General features: G+C 54.5%; 2 protein-coding genes across 2 annotated transcripts in view; one reads left to right on the top strand and one right to left on the bottom strand.

Moving 5' to 3' along the window:
- Positions 1-806: 806 nt before the first annotated feature.
- Positions 807-11,451, bottom strand: LOC141934162 (myosin light chain, embryonic). Its single transcript, XM_074849497.1, has 8 exons — positions 11,181-11,451; positions 7,485-7,738; positions 6,640-6,667; positions 4,111-4,260; positions 3,373-3,546; positions 2,882-2,959; positions 2,129-2,172; positions 807-1,057 (listed from the first exon to the last, which is right to left on the bottom strand). Exons 1-7 carry the CDS (start codon positions 11,449-11,451, stop codon positions 2,144-2,146), a joined length of 984 nt encoding a protein of 327 aa, XP_074705598.1. The 3' UTR covers positions 807-1,057; positions 2,129-2,143.
- LOC141934165 (parathyroid hormone/parathyroid hormone-related peptide receptor-like) overlaps positions 11,407-16,666 on the top strand; it is a 7,177-nt gene continuing 1,917 nt past the window's right edge. The window contains exons 1-8 of the mRNA XM_074849502.1: positions 11,407-11,497; positions 13,142-13,247; positions 13,688-13,798; positions 13,920-14,044; positions 14,236-14,330; positions 14,699-14,885; positions 15,883-16,036; positions 16,225-16,285. Coding sequence (XP_074705603.1) covers positions 11,420-11,497; positions 13,142-13,247; positions 13,688-13,798; positions 13,920-14,044; positions 14,236-14,330; positions 14,699-14,885; positions 15,883-16,036; positions 16,225-16,285 — 917 coding nt within the window. The 5' untranslated portion in view covers positions 11,407-11,419. The remainder of the gene's footprint in view (positions 11,498-13,141; positions 13,248-13,687; positions 13,799-13,919; positions 14,045-14,235; positions 14,331-14,698; positions 14,886-15,882; positions 16,037-16,224; positions 16,286-16,666) is intronic.

Raw genomic sequence — 16,666 nt, 5'->3', positions numbered from 1 at the left:
CGTCTGCCTGGAGATGAACCATCCAGGGAGCCCTGTCCTGGCTGGGCTCCATCCCAGGAAGGACACTTCCCGCACCCCAGGGACCCGCCGTCCTGTGCCATGAGGGTGAAGGTGGGACCCAGCCCAGAAATACCCATTGCTCCCCCATTTTCCTTCCCCCTTGCTGATTCACCAAGATTCAACTTCCTGGAAATGAAACTTAAAAACTAGATTTTTGGACCTATCAGTGATCTAGGAAAAAAAATGTTTTCAATGTTTTCTGTGATGTTTTTGGTTTTTTAAAGGGCCTCTGGCCTTTTCCAGCTGGGAGAGGCAGCGTGTTGATGAAGGAGAGGTGCCTGCTGGTTTCTCCCATGACAGGGACTGTGGCAGGGCCAAGCAGGTCCCTCTTTGCTCCACGGTGCTGTTCGGCCTGGACCTGGAGGCAATGCTCATGGGGCAGCATGTTGGAGGGTGGATGGGTTACAGGTCTGAAAAGGGGATGGTCTTAGGGCAGAGAGGAGGTGAAGATCCTCCCAAGAACAGGGGGTCTGACGTAACCTGTCCCTTATGCTCACTTTGCTCCAGGCCTACCTACAGAGTCAGCAAGGCGTGGCCCAGCTCCTGGCCCCACACTGAGGGTGGGGTGATGAACAGAGACCCTCACCCCCAGGTCTGAACTCCTCCCTCACATCTAGCAGTCATAAAACCTGCTTTTTTCCCCTCTCTGTGGGAGCATTCTGCTGTCTCTGATAGCTGGTGGAGACCAAGGGGCCTCCTCCACGTACTGCTTCAATGAGTAGTCCAAAGCCAAAGCAGAGATACTGTTTAAGGGAGGAAGGAATGAAATTTAATGAGCCAAGAGTCAAAACCTGTAAAGAATAACTTAAGGTTTAAAACCAAGTTGCAGATGTCTCATTGTATACCAAGGCTTAGTCACACACACGTGGAGGCCGACTCTTCATGGTGGTTCATGTGAAACATCTCTGCAGATGTGCAACATCCAGGGAGGAGGGGACATGCATGGAGGCATCTCACTGTTCGTGGTGCTCAGGTGAGTTCAAACATTTCCGAGAGCCTGGGAGACAAGTGTGAGAGGGCTTAACGCAATCAATCTTTGAGATGAGAGTGCTCCTTCTCAGATGAACCCAAAATGTCAATAGCTGTAATTCCACACCATTACATGCAAATAGTTTTGTGTAGAATTAAATCTCCCTGGCAGTGTTTGCCACCTAACCACCTATATTGCTGAGAAAGAACCGGAGAGAAATGGATTAAAAACAAGATAAAAAGGATGCTGAACATTCAAAGTTCAGACTTCTGTCTGTCTCCGTTTTAACCTTCTGTTGTTTAAAAAGATTTGTAGAGGGGGTAAAAAGAGATTTTAAATATTCAATTTGTGTATTTAGAAGTATCTGAAGGTTGTGGGGTTTTCTTGGGTTTTTTCTGCTGCCTTTCACACAGCTGAGGAGAGGAGAAATGTTTAAGAAAAGTAAATGAGATAACAAAACCATAAGACACTGGCAAGGGAGACTGGGGCCAGCTCTTAGTAATTTGGATTTTCTTCTAAAGTGAATAGATTTTGGAGAAATAGTTCATCCTAAAAGAAACCTATTCTCTGTTTTCCTCAGGCACACTTAGAGGAACACAAAAAGCTAAACAAGCATCAGTGGTACGTTTTCCACATTCTTTCTAATGTTAATGGCAATGTTGATATTTCTTAGTTCAGAAATTTCCTTGCTAAGTACTTAGTATTTTTTTAACATTAGGTCATTCACTGCTGCAGGTTTTTAAATATTTATTTCCACTGACTGCTGTTTGATGACCACCTGAGCTCCTGGTGCGTTAGAAAATGTATTGCCATAAACCACACCAACCTCTTTCTTTCCAAGTAGAGAATCAACACAATTCGTGATTGACAGTCAGAGGATTGGTGCTGTCCCAGTAAATTTTAAATGGAATGAGTTACAAATGAGGTTCGTTATCATGAACACAGCTTTTTCGTGCTTGCAGAGCTGGGATTATTCCTGAGGCGTTAGTCCACTGCAGACTTGCTTGTGGGGGTTGAGTTTTGGGTCCTCTGCCCCTGGCTGTTATATGCAGGAGTTCCAATTTTGGAGTAAGCAGCAGGACACCCTGATAAACTCACCTGAAGTTTCCTCCTTCAGCCAGACATGATGTGCTTGACAAAAGCTGAGGAGAAAATGAGAAATGAGAGCATGAGAGGTCAAAGCATGCTGTGAGCTGTGGTGGGGCGGGCAGAGAGGCAGCGGGGGCTACCCCCAGCCTGGGGCACCCCAGGGACGAAGGGGACATGCTCTGCCAGGACTGAGCTTTCTCCTTCTGTTCCCACCTTTCACACGCTGTCCCAGACCTGGTTAGAGTGAGACCAAACCCCTCCTGGAGACGAGCCGGTACCACTATCTCCAGTTTTCTGAGGCCAAGGGAAATGGGTACCCTCTTTTCCTCAATGTTCTCCAATTTTAGGGAGATTTAGCCAGAAATTTCCAGATTTAGCCACCCCCTATGCCAGATTTTCACCCTCTTGGAGCTGTGAGCGATCTGGGTCTCCAAATGTTCCCAATTAGCCTCTGCTGTGAAAGATGCTGGCTTTGTTTATTTTTAATAGCTTACAACAAAACAGTGCCAAAACTGGGGATAAAACAGTCCCAAAACCCTCGAAAACATGCTGTCTTCAGCTGCTTTTACTGGAAGTCACTGGCACAACTGCCTTGTTCCCACCCCAGCTGACATGTCTCACAGCTCTCCTCAGAGAGGCTTTGGAGGGTGGTCCACACCTCCCTCTCAGCTATCACCAGTGTCCTCACAGAGGACACATTTTGCACCCTAAGACAAGACAACCCTGTCTGGGACGGCCCCAATGGGCATCTCTCACTCCTACCTTCATAGTTGATACAGCCGTTGGCATCTTCTTGCCCTGCCATGAGCTGCTCCACTTCGCTTTCTGTCATCTTCTCACCTGGAAGAGGAGGATGGAGAGGTGAGGGGAAGGGTTCTCAGCCCACCAGGACCGTCCTGTCATTCTTCCAGAGAGTAAAGCCACCAGAGGAAGGAAAAGGAGATTAAAAAGGAGCTGTGTGCCACTGGGGAATACTGGTGGGAGATTGTGGAGTGCGGACCAAGCCACAATGGTTGTCTGATAATTGAGGATTTTATGAACTGTCTATCTGACCTGGATCATTCATGAAGCTGTGGCATAAGATGGAAACAGCCACATATTCAGGGGCCATTCGCTCCTACAAAAGCCTACGAGCCACAGAATACAAAGGGTCTCTCCGATGTGTGAGATCACCAAACTAACCTGAGCCATTTGCCCAGAGAGACCTTAGGGGTGGCCTGTGTCCTGCTCCCCTCCCCAGGGCCAGCCCGTACCCAGCGTGACCAGCACATGGCGCAGCTCAGCCCCCATCACCATGCCGTTGCCCTCCTTGTCGAAGACGCGCAGCCCTTCCACAAAGTCCTCGAAGGTGCCCTGCTCCTTGTTGCGGGTGAAGTGCTGCAGGATGGGGAGGAAGGTCTCGAAGTCCAGCATCTTTGTGTTCATTTCTGGAAGGGGAGGAGGAGATGGAGTCAGAGATTAATTTTACTGCACTGAAGTCAGCCTCTGAGGACCGACCTACTTAACCTTCCCGGTGTCATTTCCATCTTAGTACAGGGGAGAATCCCCACAAGGTGATGGGATTATTAGTATATTATACTTGAGATGGGAAGATCCATATGAGGAGTAAAGTGTTAACATCTGGGGGCTGCAACAGACTGCTGATGTCAGCCAAAAATTGAAACCAGCAGGTAGGTCCTCTGTCACCAGGGCAATGCGGCTGCACTGGGACTGGTCAGGTTACACCAGTTTGCACCAGCTCAGGATATGGTCTGCTAAGCATCAGTTGTCACCATCCCCAGTTGAGGACAGCCTATCCTTTATGTCAGCTGTGGTATGGGGAGGGGGAGTGAAGGAATTTTGCAGGAATGAAGCCTCTCTGCATCATTTCCTTCCCAAATTCCTTCATCTTACAGGGCTGTTCCTACAGGGGATGTAATCCTTCACTTGCTGCCCGGGAGCACAGGGATTGCTTGTCCCACCCTGTCCCTGCTGCCCCAGTTTGCTGTCACCTTCTTGTTTGGGCTTGCCCAGCACCTTCAGGACCTCTGCGTTGGTGGGGTTGTGGCCGAGCGCCCGTAGGACGTCCCCGCACTGCATGTAGGTGATCTGCATGGCTCCCGTGGGTGTCCGGTCAAACAGGCTGAAGGCTTCTTTGAACTCTGCAGGGAAGAAGAGCTCAGATGTCCCTTGCCATGCCAGCCCCACTTCCCACCCCACCGAAGGAAGTCCTGCCTGGCAGGCAGGGAAGGGATGGACACATGTATGGCAGGTGCCCTCGGCACCCCTCGCTGCTGCCCAAGGCAGGCAGCCCTGTGCTAGCTTGAGCAATGAGCCGCTGAAGCTTGCCAGACTCCTTCAACGAGTCGCTCAGCTTTTTGAGCAGGTTTTCCCACCTATGTGGAGCTGACCAGATGACCTGCTGGGATTCCTGCACCACCTCGCGCTGGCAGCACCGGCTGCAGGCACAGGCTGCTGTCTCTGCTGCAGAATGATCCCTTCGCTCTTCCCCCTTTTAACTCAGGCCTCCTGGGGACCCCACAACCCTCCTGCTGCACCCCCATGACACCTGCAACACCCTGTCTGCTCTGCTGGCATCCCCCCAGCCCCAGCCCAGCAGACACAGCACGGTGTTGCTCGTGTTTGGGGAAGGGTGACCAGGTCCACCCCAACCTTGCCGACCACATGTCATGCCAGCCCTGCGTAGAAGGACATGGGAGATTCATTTCCAAGCTCATTCCCATAAATTATCATGCCATTGAGTGTTACATTTTACCTGGAGGAAGGAGGCCTATATAAGGAACAATTAAGGATTGCTTTCCTTCTGTGTATGATGATTTTCAGCTTCCTGACCTGCTGCTGGATTCTCTCTTTAATCCCAGTGTTGGCTACATGGATAACCATGCACCTGCGCTGCTCAGAGCCTGGTCTCTGCCTTTCGTTTCAACCCAGAAGATCTTCTCCGCTACAGCAGGTTCCTCACTGGTGTTGAGGTGCAAAATGTGGGAAACCAATCCTCCAGGAAACGCCCCCCACAAGTCCTTACCCTCCTTCTTGCAGGCAAATCAAGGACCCCGAGGCTCCACGCAGGCAGCGAGATGATGGTTTTCCTGCAGCAGATCCTCCACACACTTCTGGATTTCATCCTGCTGCCTCCAGGCCAGCGAGTCCACCTGAGCAAGCAAGACTGGCCCAAGCAGTTAATCAGCCTTTCCAGCCTCCCCATGTGAGCACTCAGAGCTGTGAGTTTCTTGTCCACGGCACTAATGAATTCCAGGTTCTGGTCCATCTTCTTCATGATGTCCAGCAATAGTTTACGCAAAGCAGAGCTGCTGCTCCTCCTGCTGTTGGGTGGGATGAGGTGATTGCAGTCTCCATGCAGCAATGCAGACGTTAGTCTGGTAGGCATTGCCTTGGGTTTGGTGGGAATCCTTGCCCAGGGCTTTGGATTTGCTCCATTTTGTACTTGACATCTTTATATCTTCTGCCGAGCCTCACCATCCTGTGGACCTGTCCAAGCCCTGTCCCTGTAGGCCTGTCCACGGTCCCCCCAGCACCTCGGGGTGCTGCTGTTACCCTGCTTGGCCTCACAATGGCTCCATTTCTGCAGGTGGGATCCCTCCATCTCTGGGGGGATCCAGGGAGGGACACGACCTCCTGCCAGTCCCTGGGCCAAGAGGCACTGCTACGAGGGTGCTCAGTGGTGTCCACTCCCAACTACCTGGAGCACATCACATGCTCTGGGACATCGCTGCAGGTTCAATCCAGATATCTTCATATTTTAACTTGCTCACATTTCCACTGTCTCTCTTTTCTCATTTCAAAAGCTGGTTTGGGGACTGAGCCTGTAGGATACTGGGTCTCCTCCTCCCAGTACTCTCACCAGGATCTGCCCTGGGATCTTGTCCCTTCCCTAGTCTGCACAGAGGTATTAAAACTGGCCATGGAGAGATGAGAAATCCTAATCCCGGCACAGCCCCCCTGTCCCTGCATCACCAGAAGCTGCTCCTCCCACACAAATCCCAGACTTTGAACCAAGCTGCATCTCTCACCATGAATGGAAAAATACCTTTTCCCTGCCAGGCTCTGAAGCTGAGATTATCCTCTTTGACTGGGGCACCCTCAGAGCAGAGCAAGGAGCCAGGCTCCATTCATTGCTCCCGACAGCTCTGCGTTGCAGTCCCAGCTAAACCCCTGCGCTGGCTCCCCCTCACTTCCAGCACTGCTCCCATCTCCATCTCCTGCCTCCTCCCTTCCCACCAGTGCTCTTCCCCATCTCCTTACCAGCCTGATACTGGTCAGGGACCCGACCTTCTGATTTCATATGTCCCTTCTACCTGCTAGGAAACCTCATGAGCCCATCCTGGGGGATGAGCAGCGTGCTGTGAGGGAATGGGGTACTTGGACCCTGCTGGGCTTTCCCCCAGGAGGGGATTTGATGTGTGGGGCCTCAGTTCTCATGTCTGCTGTGAAAAACTACTTGGAAAAAGGACTCTCTATCTCTATTGCCATTTCTGAGAGTAGGTGACATCTGCACTTACCTTCGATCTGCTCTGCAGTGAATTCAATCTGTTGGGAGAAGAGAACAGAGCCAGGCATGAGTGCTGTGTAACTGCTGGGGTAACAAAGGGGCTCTCCCCTGCATTTGAACATCTCCCTCCCCAGGCTCCGCAGTCTGCTCAGGACGGGGGCCGTGTCCATGCCGTGTCCGGCCGTGCCGTGCCTGGGAGTGCTCCTGACGGAAAGCCCAGCCAGCAGCAGGCGAGGGGCGGGCAGGCAGCCGGGATTCTTGGACCAGTCAGCGCTGGTGGAAGGGATGTTATTTCAAGGCTTGATCCCTAGTTCAAGTGATTAAACAGCCTCCGTGCTGAGCCTGCTATTAACAACTCTCCTGCCATAGCTCTGGCTTAAAAGTGTAACTAAACCCTGGGGAATGAGGGAAAAAGTGAGTACCCGTTGTAGAAACTTGGATAAAAGATGCTCTCACGTGAAGGAGACAAGACAGGCAGCAAAATACTTTGGGATAGAGACGGTGGGTGGCAGAAAAACTTTTTAATGCTGCCGGGGCCCCGACACGATGTCTCAGCCAGGAGCTGTGGGGCGTTTGACTCCGCAACTGGAGCTCTGGGCAGCAGCATCCCGGAGCGAGTGCGAAGCAGTTTCCTTGGGTGAATGCTCTGCAGGGCTGGGTGGGGGAAGATTGAAACATCCCCCCAGTGAGAAGAGCATCACTCCCAGCCCTCTGCATCAACGCAAACTGATAATTTTCCCCTCCCAACCCTGTCCTTCATCCTGGCTAATGCTGGTTGCATGGCGCATTGCATCGCCTGTGCCTGGCAGATGACAGGCACGAAGACAGACGGTGATGTCTTGATTCCTCACTCACCTTCACGCTCTTGGGGTCGAAGGCAGGCTCTCTGGGTGGCTCCGGGGCTGGAGCCAGTTTGGCTGCTTCCTTCTTCAGGTCGGGTTTCTTGAGCGGCATCGTGCTGGGTCTTTGCAAAGGTGCAGGGATGAGTCCTGCCGCCCAGCGAAGCAACCGAACGGAGGGATGAAAGGCAAAGTCTGCTCCTTCCCTTATATACAGAGCCCTGTCCTCACCCGGAGGGGCAGGCCAGCTGCTGGAGCAACTGCTACTTACTATAAAAGGAAGAAAACTCAAACGAGAGGGGCCCCAACTTGACAATTGCCCATTGTCATCAGCTCCTGGCGCAGCAAAGCCACCAGCCGCCCCTCCCCAGCCGCAAAAGGGGGGACGTCTCCCCCTCCAGCACCTGCACCGGGTGGGCTGCGTGGGGGCTGCTTCCTAAATGATCATTGGAAACCTAAACACGAATGGCCCCGGGTGCCTGGCAAGAAAATAGCAACACAACGGCTGATAAACCTGCCGCGATACCCACGGGAAAAGCGCGTCTGTTTTTAGGCAGGCCTGCAAGGGCGAACGCTGCGGAGCCCCTTTTAAGACCAGGATTTATGAAGTGCTACTTCAAAGGAACTCAGTCCTCTCTGAACAATCCCCCTGGCCTCATGCTCAGGGTCTGGTTTGCCCCAGTCTCTCCCCAGGGCTGAGTTTGTGCCCTGGAAAAGGCCACGCTGCAGGCGAGAAGCCGTGCTCACCTCTGTCGGGATGGCTAACGAGAGTAATGAGAAAGATGGTTAAAGCCAGGCATTTAATTAATCAGCTCAGGGTCTTTCACAGCACTGCACCACTCGTCCCATGCATCCCCAAAGCCTGTGGGGCAGAGCAGGCGATGGGGTCTCCTCTCAGCTCATCTCCAGGCACTGGGCAGGCTCCCAGGTCCGTTGGGAGATACTCCTGGTCTCTCCCTCCTCTCCCAACTGTTTGAAAGACCCACAGAAGAGGCAGAAGAAGTCATTGAGGTTCAGCATCCCAGAAAATGGGGCTCAAGGGTTATACCAAGACATCCTAAACCATCAACTTAAACATAGCCAGATTGCAACAGAGCACAGGGGGAGGAAAACCCATCCCTAGTTTGCACTGGGGTCCAAGAGCTGGTATTTTGGTAATAGAAATAAATGGACAAAAAATTATTTATAGCAGATGAGAGCATCTTCTCTGCTGTGGAGATGCTGCACAGCCCCATTTCTCTGGCCAGCACTTGCTTAAATTGGGCTGCAGGGATGGTTGCAAGCCGCTGGGTGGAACAGGATCCTGCGAGATGCTGTTAGTCCTGGTGCGAGAGCTACAAGGTCTTGGCGTTGGCTGGAGTCTGAGCCATTATATTTGTACATATATATATACACACACATTATATATGTGTGTATTTTAAGTTTTGTTTATACATAGATATAGAAAATGCAGTTATACTTGTATTTTCAGGTGGTTGAATCAGCCTTGTTCAGGTCATATCGTATCGCAGCGGCTCAGGCTTGCCGTGACTGGGTAGGTCTAATCCTGCTGTTTCGGAGCTGCTGCAGGGCGAGGAGTGATGGGAACAGGGGGTATCACTGGCTCAGCCCTGTGCTCACAGCCCCCCCCAACCTCTTCCCTGCTGAAACGCTGCTCAAGCCGGAGGCTGAGCCATCGCCAGCCGGGTTACGGGGTTCTTTCAGGAGGAGGGAGCAGCCACAAACTGCTGGGAAATTTACTGTCTGCCGTCATCTCACGATTGCTGGTGTGGATTTGGGGAGCCGAGGGGGCTGGATGATGGGGCTGGGTGGGTGTCGTTTGCGATGATTGCTTTCCAGATTGCTCTATAATATAGCAAGTAATTTAGCAAAAAAACCCCAACATGTTTTGCTAACTGCAAACTCAGAGCCTGGGTCAGATTTCGCTCACAGTGGGAATCAAATTGCCCCTGAGCGTTGCTGACTCCCCCCAGCCAGCATCCATCCATCCACGCATCCATCCGACTCCGAATTAACCTCCCCTGAACTCCTCACTTCCCAGCAGCTTCTGGGTCAGAAATCAGTACCCAGAAGAGCCTTCAGAAAATATTAATCCTGCAATTTAACTGCTTATCCCTTCTCCCGCCCTGCTTGCCCATGCAGCATCCCAATGAGCCAGCACGGGAGCTGCGGTGCCGCTCGGCAGAGCGATGCTGCCGGGCTGGTGTCAGCGCCCACGCGATGGGCCGGGGTGGTGGCTAAATTGGGCCGGGGAGATGGGCAGCTGCCGAAGATGTCCCTAATCCCTCCTAGATTTAGAGTTGATTGCCGTGGCAGGGAAAGCAACTCAGAGGCTTGTTTTTCTGTCTGATTTAATCAGAGGGAACAGCAGCACCTCCCGAGCGCTGTCATTTGGATTTGCTTTGCTCTCTCAGCCAGCTGATGCGCCTTCCCTTGCTGCAGGAGCTGAGCAAAAGTCTGACCCTCCTCCAAGCAGCCACAGGGGCTCATGGTTGGGACCAGGAGGAGCTGCCCTGCCAGAAGAACCCCGAGGTTCTGCTCTGTGCAGGATTTTGGTACTTACAGAGGCAGCAATAGCTATGCCCGGCCATGGATTACGTGGAAAAGGGAGAGGCCCTGGGCTGGGAGCCTGCTGTTCCTTGGGTTTGGCACTGGGCTGTTGAATTTCAGCCTCATCCCACTAATGACAATCTGCTTGGGGAACAAGGACTCCCTGCTTTGTGCCCCTGTTTCCCCAGGGGAACACTCAGGTTGCTGGGGGGACACAAGGCATTCGAGCTGGCAGGGTGGTGGGAGCAAGCCAGGCATCTACATGATCCCAAAACACAGGAGAGCCCTGGGGCCTCCCCAAGGGGCTGCAGGTGACAAGGGACAACTGATTGGGGATGGTGTCAGCTGCAGCGGGACCAGCTCTGATCTGATGCTCAAGAACCTCCCAGCCTTGTCGGTTCAGCTCATCTCATTCACGGGCTGCGTGAGACACCCATCAGGGTGGAAAATCCCTGCTGCCAGGACTGTCTGTCTGCCCTGCCTTCTCCTGCCTGCTCCTGCCATAGCAGGGGCTCTTGCTCCATCAGCCCCCCGCTGCAGAAGGCTAAATGCAGTTGTGCAGTGAGGTCCTTTTGCAAAGCAAACGCACAAAGGCAGCAGGATGCTCGTCGTAGTGAGGAGCAGGACTGACGCCAGCACATCCCCCCAAAACACGCCCCAACCCTGAGAGAAGGAAAAGGGTTAAACTGGCATCTGGCTGAAAGACTTCCCATCTTGGGAGCATCAGTGCCGAGGGGATGCTCATGTGCTTGCACCCGCTGCCTCCCTACCTCCAGCCATCACTCGGATTTTCCCCACCATCCTTCAGCTCTTTGGGACCAGTCTGGGGCTAGAGGGGACTGAGCAGCACAGGGGCAGCGGGGGGATGCTGCGACAGCTGAAAAATGAGCCACCAGGCAGTGAGAGAAGTTTCTGAAAAGAGAAGAGGAATCTGCCTTGAATGAAGAGGATTTTAGCACCTCGGGCTAAGCCAATAAACCTCTGCCATCCCCATCCGAACGGGAATTGTTTGCACACACTCCAGGAGCTGCTTAAAGCAGGCAAGACGCAGAGACTGAACAGGAGCAAGCGTGGTGGGGGGACAACCCCCCCTGCCTGGTAAGCCCACAAGCAGATCCCTACAGCGCTGCCGGGGCAGCGCCCACTGGGACAGAGGACTCACCCCAGGGTGCTCCCCCAGCCCTGAGCTCCCCAGAACGGGCTGTGTCTCCACCACCACCTCGCCTCGACGGGCACGGCAGCCGGGAAGGCGCTCCCAGAAGATGCTCTGTCCTGCTGAACGCACCAGCCCTCTCCATTGCCCGCGGCCTCGGGCTGGCAGCGACTCGGGCTGTCCACAGGCAAAGGCTTTGCTTCCTCCAGCTCGTCCCTGAGGTCCCCATCCGAGTGATACGGGGGACCATGGAGGCATCCGGCTCCGTGGGAGGTATCATGGTGGCTCTCCTCTGCTGCTGCCTCTTGAGTTCTGCGTGGGCTCTGGTAAGTCTGCGTGGCCCCGTGGGCTCCTCCAGGCCCTCTCCTGGCTTTAAATATTGTTAATTGTGCAACCTGCTCTGGTCGGGGGGCCACGTGTCCCCTGGCTGCACGTCCCAGTCCACAGAGCTGCCAGGCAGGAGCTGTCTGGGAGGGAAGAGTCTTGCATCCTCTCCCTCTCCCTCTCCTCTAAAAGCTTTCCAGCAGCCACAGAGACACCGTGATGGTTTTTCCATTTCTTGGACACATCCAGGGCAGGGTTCGCTGCCTCAGAGGCATCAGGCGAACAGAAAAAGTGGGGCGATTTACGGTCACCGCAGGCGAGGGTGGAGGGATGCGGTGAGGGCAGAGCTGGCTGCATCCAGTGCATCTCCCAAAGCAGGGCCCCCACCCCACTGATGGACCCCCAGGGCCCCACTCCTGTCCTACACCCCTCATCAGCCCCCCCCCATCCACCCACCCAGACGGCTGCTTTGGGGAAGAGCGTGAATGGGAGTTCAGGGTCTCCGCTCTGGGGCAGGATTTGGCCGTGCTCAGCTGTGGGCAGCCAACGCAAAGCCCCCGCATCCCGGCTCCTTTTCACTTCCAAAGCTGTTTCCTCAGCCTGGCTCCAAACTCCTTCAGGTATCTCAGCCCAAAACATCCCAAAAGATGTTTGCATGTGCGGTGTGACTGGGAGGCTGCATCGCCCTGCTCCCGGCGCTGGGCTCCCGCTTGTTTGCAGAGCCCTGGGCTGGCCACTTGAACCAGGGGCTGCCAGACCTGGCTCTGGAGGGCTCAGTGTGGGCAACAGGGACACCCAGCGCCGCTGGTGGGGGGTGAGAGGGAGCCGGAGCAGGAGCCCAACATACCACTGATTTCTAGCACAGAAACATGAACATTTCTCAAGGGACAGCAGACAGGGTGGAAGGGGGCGTCACAGTCAGCCTCAGCCTTGCAAGAGGGAAAAGCACGAGCGGGAATGTGGGCAGCGCCGTTCTCTTCCCTGTATCACTTGTATCTACCCAAAGCTGCACAAACCTGGCTCGCCCGGGGAGGGTTGGGAGAGCAGGCCCCTGTCGCAGCTGCTCCGTTAGCTTTGCCTACCAGCACATCCCTTTTCCACGTGTGTTCCTGTCTTTCCTCCCTGTCTCTTGCCCTGGCTTTGACTCTCATTTCTGGCCCCAAGGATGGTCCCGCTTCATGCGACGAGTCTGCGGGCGAGACCCCACACTGCAGGGTTCAGCAAAGTGTCGTTTCTGCGTTAGGAGATGATGTTCCCGTAACAGCCCCCGAACCCTTGTGATTCTGGAACTTGGTGTTAACTAGCTGGGTGGATTCAGGGGTTGGTGGCAGGGAGCAACGGGGTGTTCTGTGGCAGCAGAAGCGATGGTGGGTCCTGCCCTGAGTCAGGAAGCGTTTGTGGGTGTCTCATCAGCCACCTTCAGGGTGCTGCTGGGACACAGCAGCTTCGCTCCCCACTCCTGGATCCTGGCCACGGGTGGCTTGTGGCACCGAGCAGGCAGTGGCAGCTCTCAGGGACATGGAGATCACCAGGGTGGGTCAAGGTCTCCCACGGAAGATTAATCTCTAAATTGTGAGCATGAAGAGGAGACCTGAGCTGAGCCACGCAGAGGTGGAGGGGTCATCACTTCGGTTTTGTCTTGGCAGGTCGACCCCGATGATGTTCTCACAAAAGAAGAGCAGATCTATCTCCTGGTGGAAGCTAAAGAGAAATGTCAGAGAGACATAAAAGCCCAACTGGAGAAGATCAAAGGTAGCGTCCCTCCCCTGCGCACTGGTGGAGCTGGCTACGTTGTGGGAAATGCTGTCCCCTCCGATGGGAGCGGGATGGGGCCAGGGACATGTGGCTCCTGGGGGTTTGTGGAGCAACTGGCACCCTGGCTGCTCTTAGGGAGCAATTAGGTGCTAATCAAATCATCACCCTGATTAGCCAGTGCTGGCTGTGCCATTCTCCAGACTGCCCCATGCACACTGCAAACGAGAGCCGTGGAGGGGCCTTGGCACCCCTGGAAAAAGTGGGATGTGATGGGACGTGTCCCCCTCCCTGGCCCTTCCATGGCTCCCCCAGCTCTGCAGGCCAGGGGTGATCGTGGCAGAGTTTTCCTTGCCCCAGTCCAGCGCACACTTGGGGAAGCTGGAGGTAGGCTGTGGCCCTGCTCGGAGACATGAGATATGTCTTTGCTCTTTGGCCAGACACCAGCTGCCTTCCGGAGTGGGACGGGATTATCTGCTGGCCAAAGGGCTCCCCCAGCCAGGAGGTGTCGGTGCCCTGCCCCGACTACATCTACGACTTCAACCATAAAGGTGAGCGCTTGCATCTGGGCAGGGAGCGACCTCACCTCGGAGATAATCCTCCACTGAGCAGGGATGTGTCTGGGCTTCCCACACACCCTTCTGCTGTCTCAACGCCCGTGGCCGTTCCCAGGTCACGCCTACAGGTACTGCAGCACCTACGGGACCTGGGCCATGGCTCCCAGCATCAACAAGACCTGGGCCAATTACACCGAGTGCGCTCTGCTCTTCTCCTCTGAGAGCCGGACCCGTGAGAAGGTGACCTTGCTCATCAAAGGTGCTGGGAAAAGGGGTCAGGATGGGGATCCGGGCCAGGGGAACTGCCAGGAGCAAGGGGCTCTTCCCCCTCCGCTCCCCAGGCAAGCTGGGCTCCCCCCATGCTCTCAGCCCAGAGGCCGGGGGAAACCTGGGCTGTGGAGGAGTCGTGGAGCTCAGCCCTTCTCTTCCAGGAGGTGTTTGACCGCCTGCACCTGATGTACACCGTCGGCTACTCCATCTCCCTGGCCTCCCTCATCGTCGCCGTCTGCATCCTCTCGTACTTCAAGTAAGGAGAAGCCAAAGCCCCATCCCCATGTCGGGGAGAGCTGTCCTCTCCCCATTGCCTGCACACACACACGACCCCCCTGAGGGGGAGCAGCCCCTAAGGGAACGGAACCGGCCCCAAACCCCAGCACAAACATCACCCAATTTCCCAAAGCCCAAAACACCCCCGGGGTGACCAGCTCCCCATCCGCTCCACCCTGCTCTTGAAGACGTTGACACCCTACTTGCCCCCAGCTCTGGCTTCTGTGCCCATGGGAGGGCTGACACCTCGGACCTCACCTTCTCTGGGCCCCGCCACTGCCTGACCACATGTGTGATGAGCTTGTTGGGCAGCCAAGGCTGGGCTCGTGTCACATCCCTTCTCCATAGGCGCCTGCACTGCACACGCAACTACATCCATGTCCACCTCTTCACCTCCTTCATCTGCCGGGCGGTGAGCATCTTCGTGAAGGACATGGTGCTCTACTCAGGCACGCTGGCCAGCGAGACAGAGAAGATGCGGGAGGATGACTTCAAGGCAGAAATGGGTCCCTCATCGGGACAACGGAGCCACCTGGCAAGTGACACACTGAGACTGGAGACAGGATCGGGGAAAAGGGGATTCAGGAGCCCTGGTGCAAGGGGATGCACTTGGGACCCTCCTAGATTGGGGTGGTGCTGCCCGGGGGTGATGCAGTTGGGGAGGGACGAAGGGACGCCTACAGCTCTGCCCAGCTTCTCCCCATCCTGGTGCCACAGAATCACAGAATCATTCAGGTTGGAAAAGACCCTTGGGATCATCGAGTCCAACCCTCAGCCCGACTCTACAAAGTTCTCCCCTACCCCACATCCCTCAACATCTCATCTAAATGACCCTTAAACACATCCAGGGATGGGGACTCCACCCCCTCCCTGGGCAGCCTATTCCACTCTCTGACCACTCTTTCTGGGAAACATTTGTTCCTCATGTCCAGTCTGAACCTCCCCTGTTGCAGTTTAAAGCTGTTCCCTCTCGTTCTGTCACTAATCCCCTGTGAGAAGAGACCAGCACCACCCTCTCTACAATGTCCTTTCAGGGAGCTGTAGAGTGATGAGTCTCCCCTCACCTTCTCCTCCTCACACTGAACAGTCCCAGCTCCTTCAATCGCTCCTCACAGGATTTATTCTCCAGGCCCTTCCCCAGCCTCGTTGCCCTCCTCTGCACTCGCTCCAGCCCCTCGAGATCTCTCTCGTATTGAGGTGCCCAAAACTGGAGACCAGAGAGACCAGAGCCACAGAGGACATTGGTCTCGCAGCTTGTCTGAGCTCAGAGTGCCCTGGGGTGGGAAATACCTCTCCTATGGGAAAGACCTCTCCCAACCTAGATGATTGATTCTGTGATTCTGTGACCTAGACCACCCACTCTACGTCTGATGCTGGAATATCCCAGGGGAGATGTAGCTCCCTGCAGGAGGAGGAACATGAGCCACACGTGGGGCACAGCGTGGGCTTTGCTGGCCCGAGAGCAAAAGCCACCAGGTTTTGCTTTCAGGGGACAGCCTGATATGGGCACCTCTCTGATTATATGTCCACAGGTTGGCTGCAAGGTGGTGGTGACTCTCTTCCTCTATTTTCTGGCCACCAACCACTACTGGATTCTGGTGGAAGGTCTCTACCTGCACAGCCTGATCTTCATGGCCTTCCTCTCCAACAAGAACTACCTGTGGGTCCTCATCATCATCGGCTGGGGTAAGCATGGACCCCAACCCACTGCTGTGGCCGCTGAGACCAGTTGGGAGCTGTGGCATCAGCCGTGGCCGAGTGGCACTGAGGGCCCGGATAAGGGCAGTGGGACGCAGACCAGCTGCCAGGAACTGGTTCTGTCTGCAAATGTGATGCTTCATCCGTGCTCCTCACTCTGGTTCCTGCCCCTCCAGGTCTCCCCGCTGTGTTTGTGTCTGTCTGGGCCAGCGTCAGGGCCTCCCTGGCTGATACACAGTACGTAGGTCCACCTTCTCTGGCAGTCCTGTGGGGAGGGAAAGACTGGTCGCAAATGCTGGCAAAGTGTCTGTGGGCACCGGAACTTTTGAAAATGACTATTTTCTAAAAAGAACAAGAGGAGTGAACACACATCTAAAATAGTTCATTAGTTGTCAGTAATGCAGACCGATAGTGGTTTTGTTCTGCATTTGGGAGGAAGATGGATGCAGGTTTACACCATAAATTGATCAATAAATGGTGCAAATATGTTGCATGCAAAATGTTCTGAAGTTAAGCATTTTAGGCCACCAAACGTACAGCAGGAGTTTCAGATGAGGTGGCCAAGGAGCCCTCAGGAACATTAACGATAATTTAAAGCTGATTTGCAACACCATGATG

The sequence above is a fragment of the Strix aluco genome, chromosome 24, assembly GCF_031877795.1.
Source record: "Strix aluco isolate bStrAlu1 chromosome 24, bStrAlu1.hap1, whole genome shotgun sequence".
In the NCBI taxonomy this organism is placed as follows: domain Eukaryota; kingdom Metazoa; phylum Chordata; class Aves; order Strigiformes; family Strigidae; genus Strix; species Strix aluco.
Note: the sequence above shows the minus strand (reverse complement) of the source record. Positions and strands in the feature narration are given on the sequence as shown.

Bases quoted from the DNA above. Each gene is read 5' to 3' on its own strand.
- LOC141934162 (XM_074849497.1), bottom strand. From the start codon at position 11,451: ATGATACCTCCCACGGAGCCGGATGCCTCCATGGTCCCCCGTATCACT. The intron at 6,668-7,484 runs GTGAGTGAGGAA...TTCTCCCAACAG, and splicing joins TCGACCCCAAGAGCGTGAAG to ATTGAATTCACTGCAGAGCA. The intron at 2,960-3,372 runs GTACGGGCTGGC...CTCCTCTTCCAG, and splicing joins CCATGTGCTGGTCACGCTGG to GTGAGAAGATGACAGAAAGC.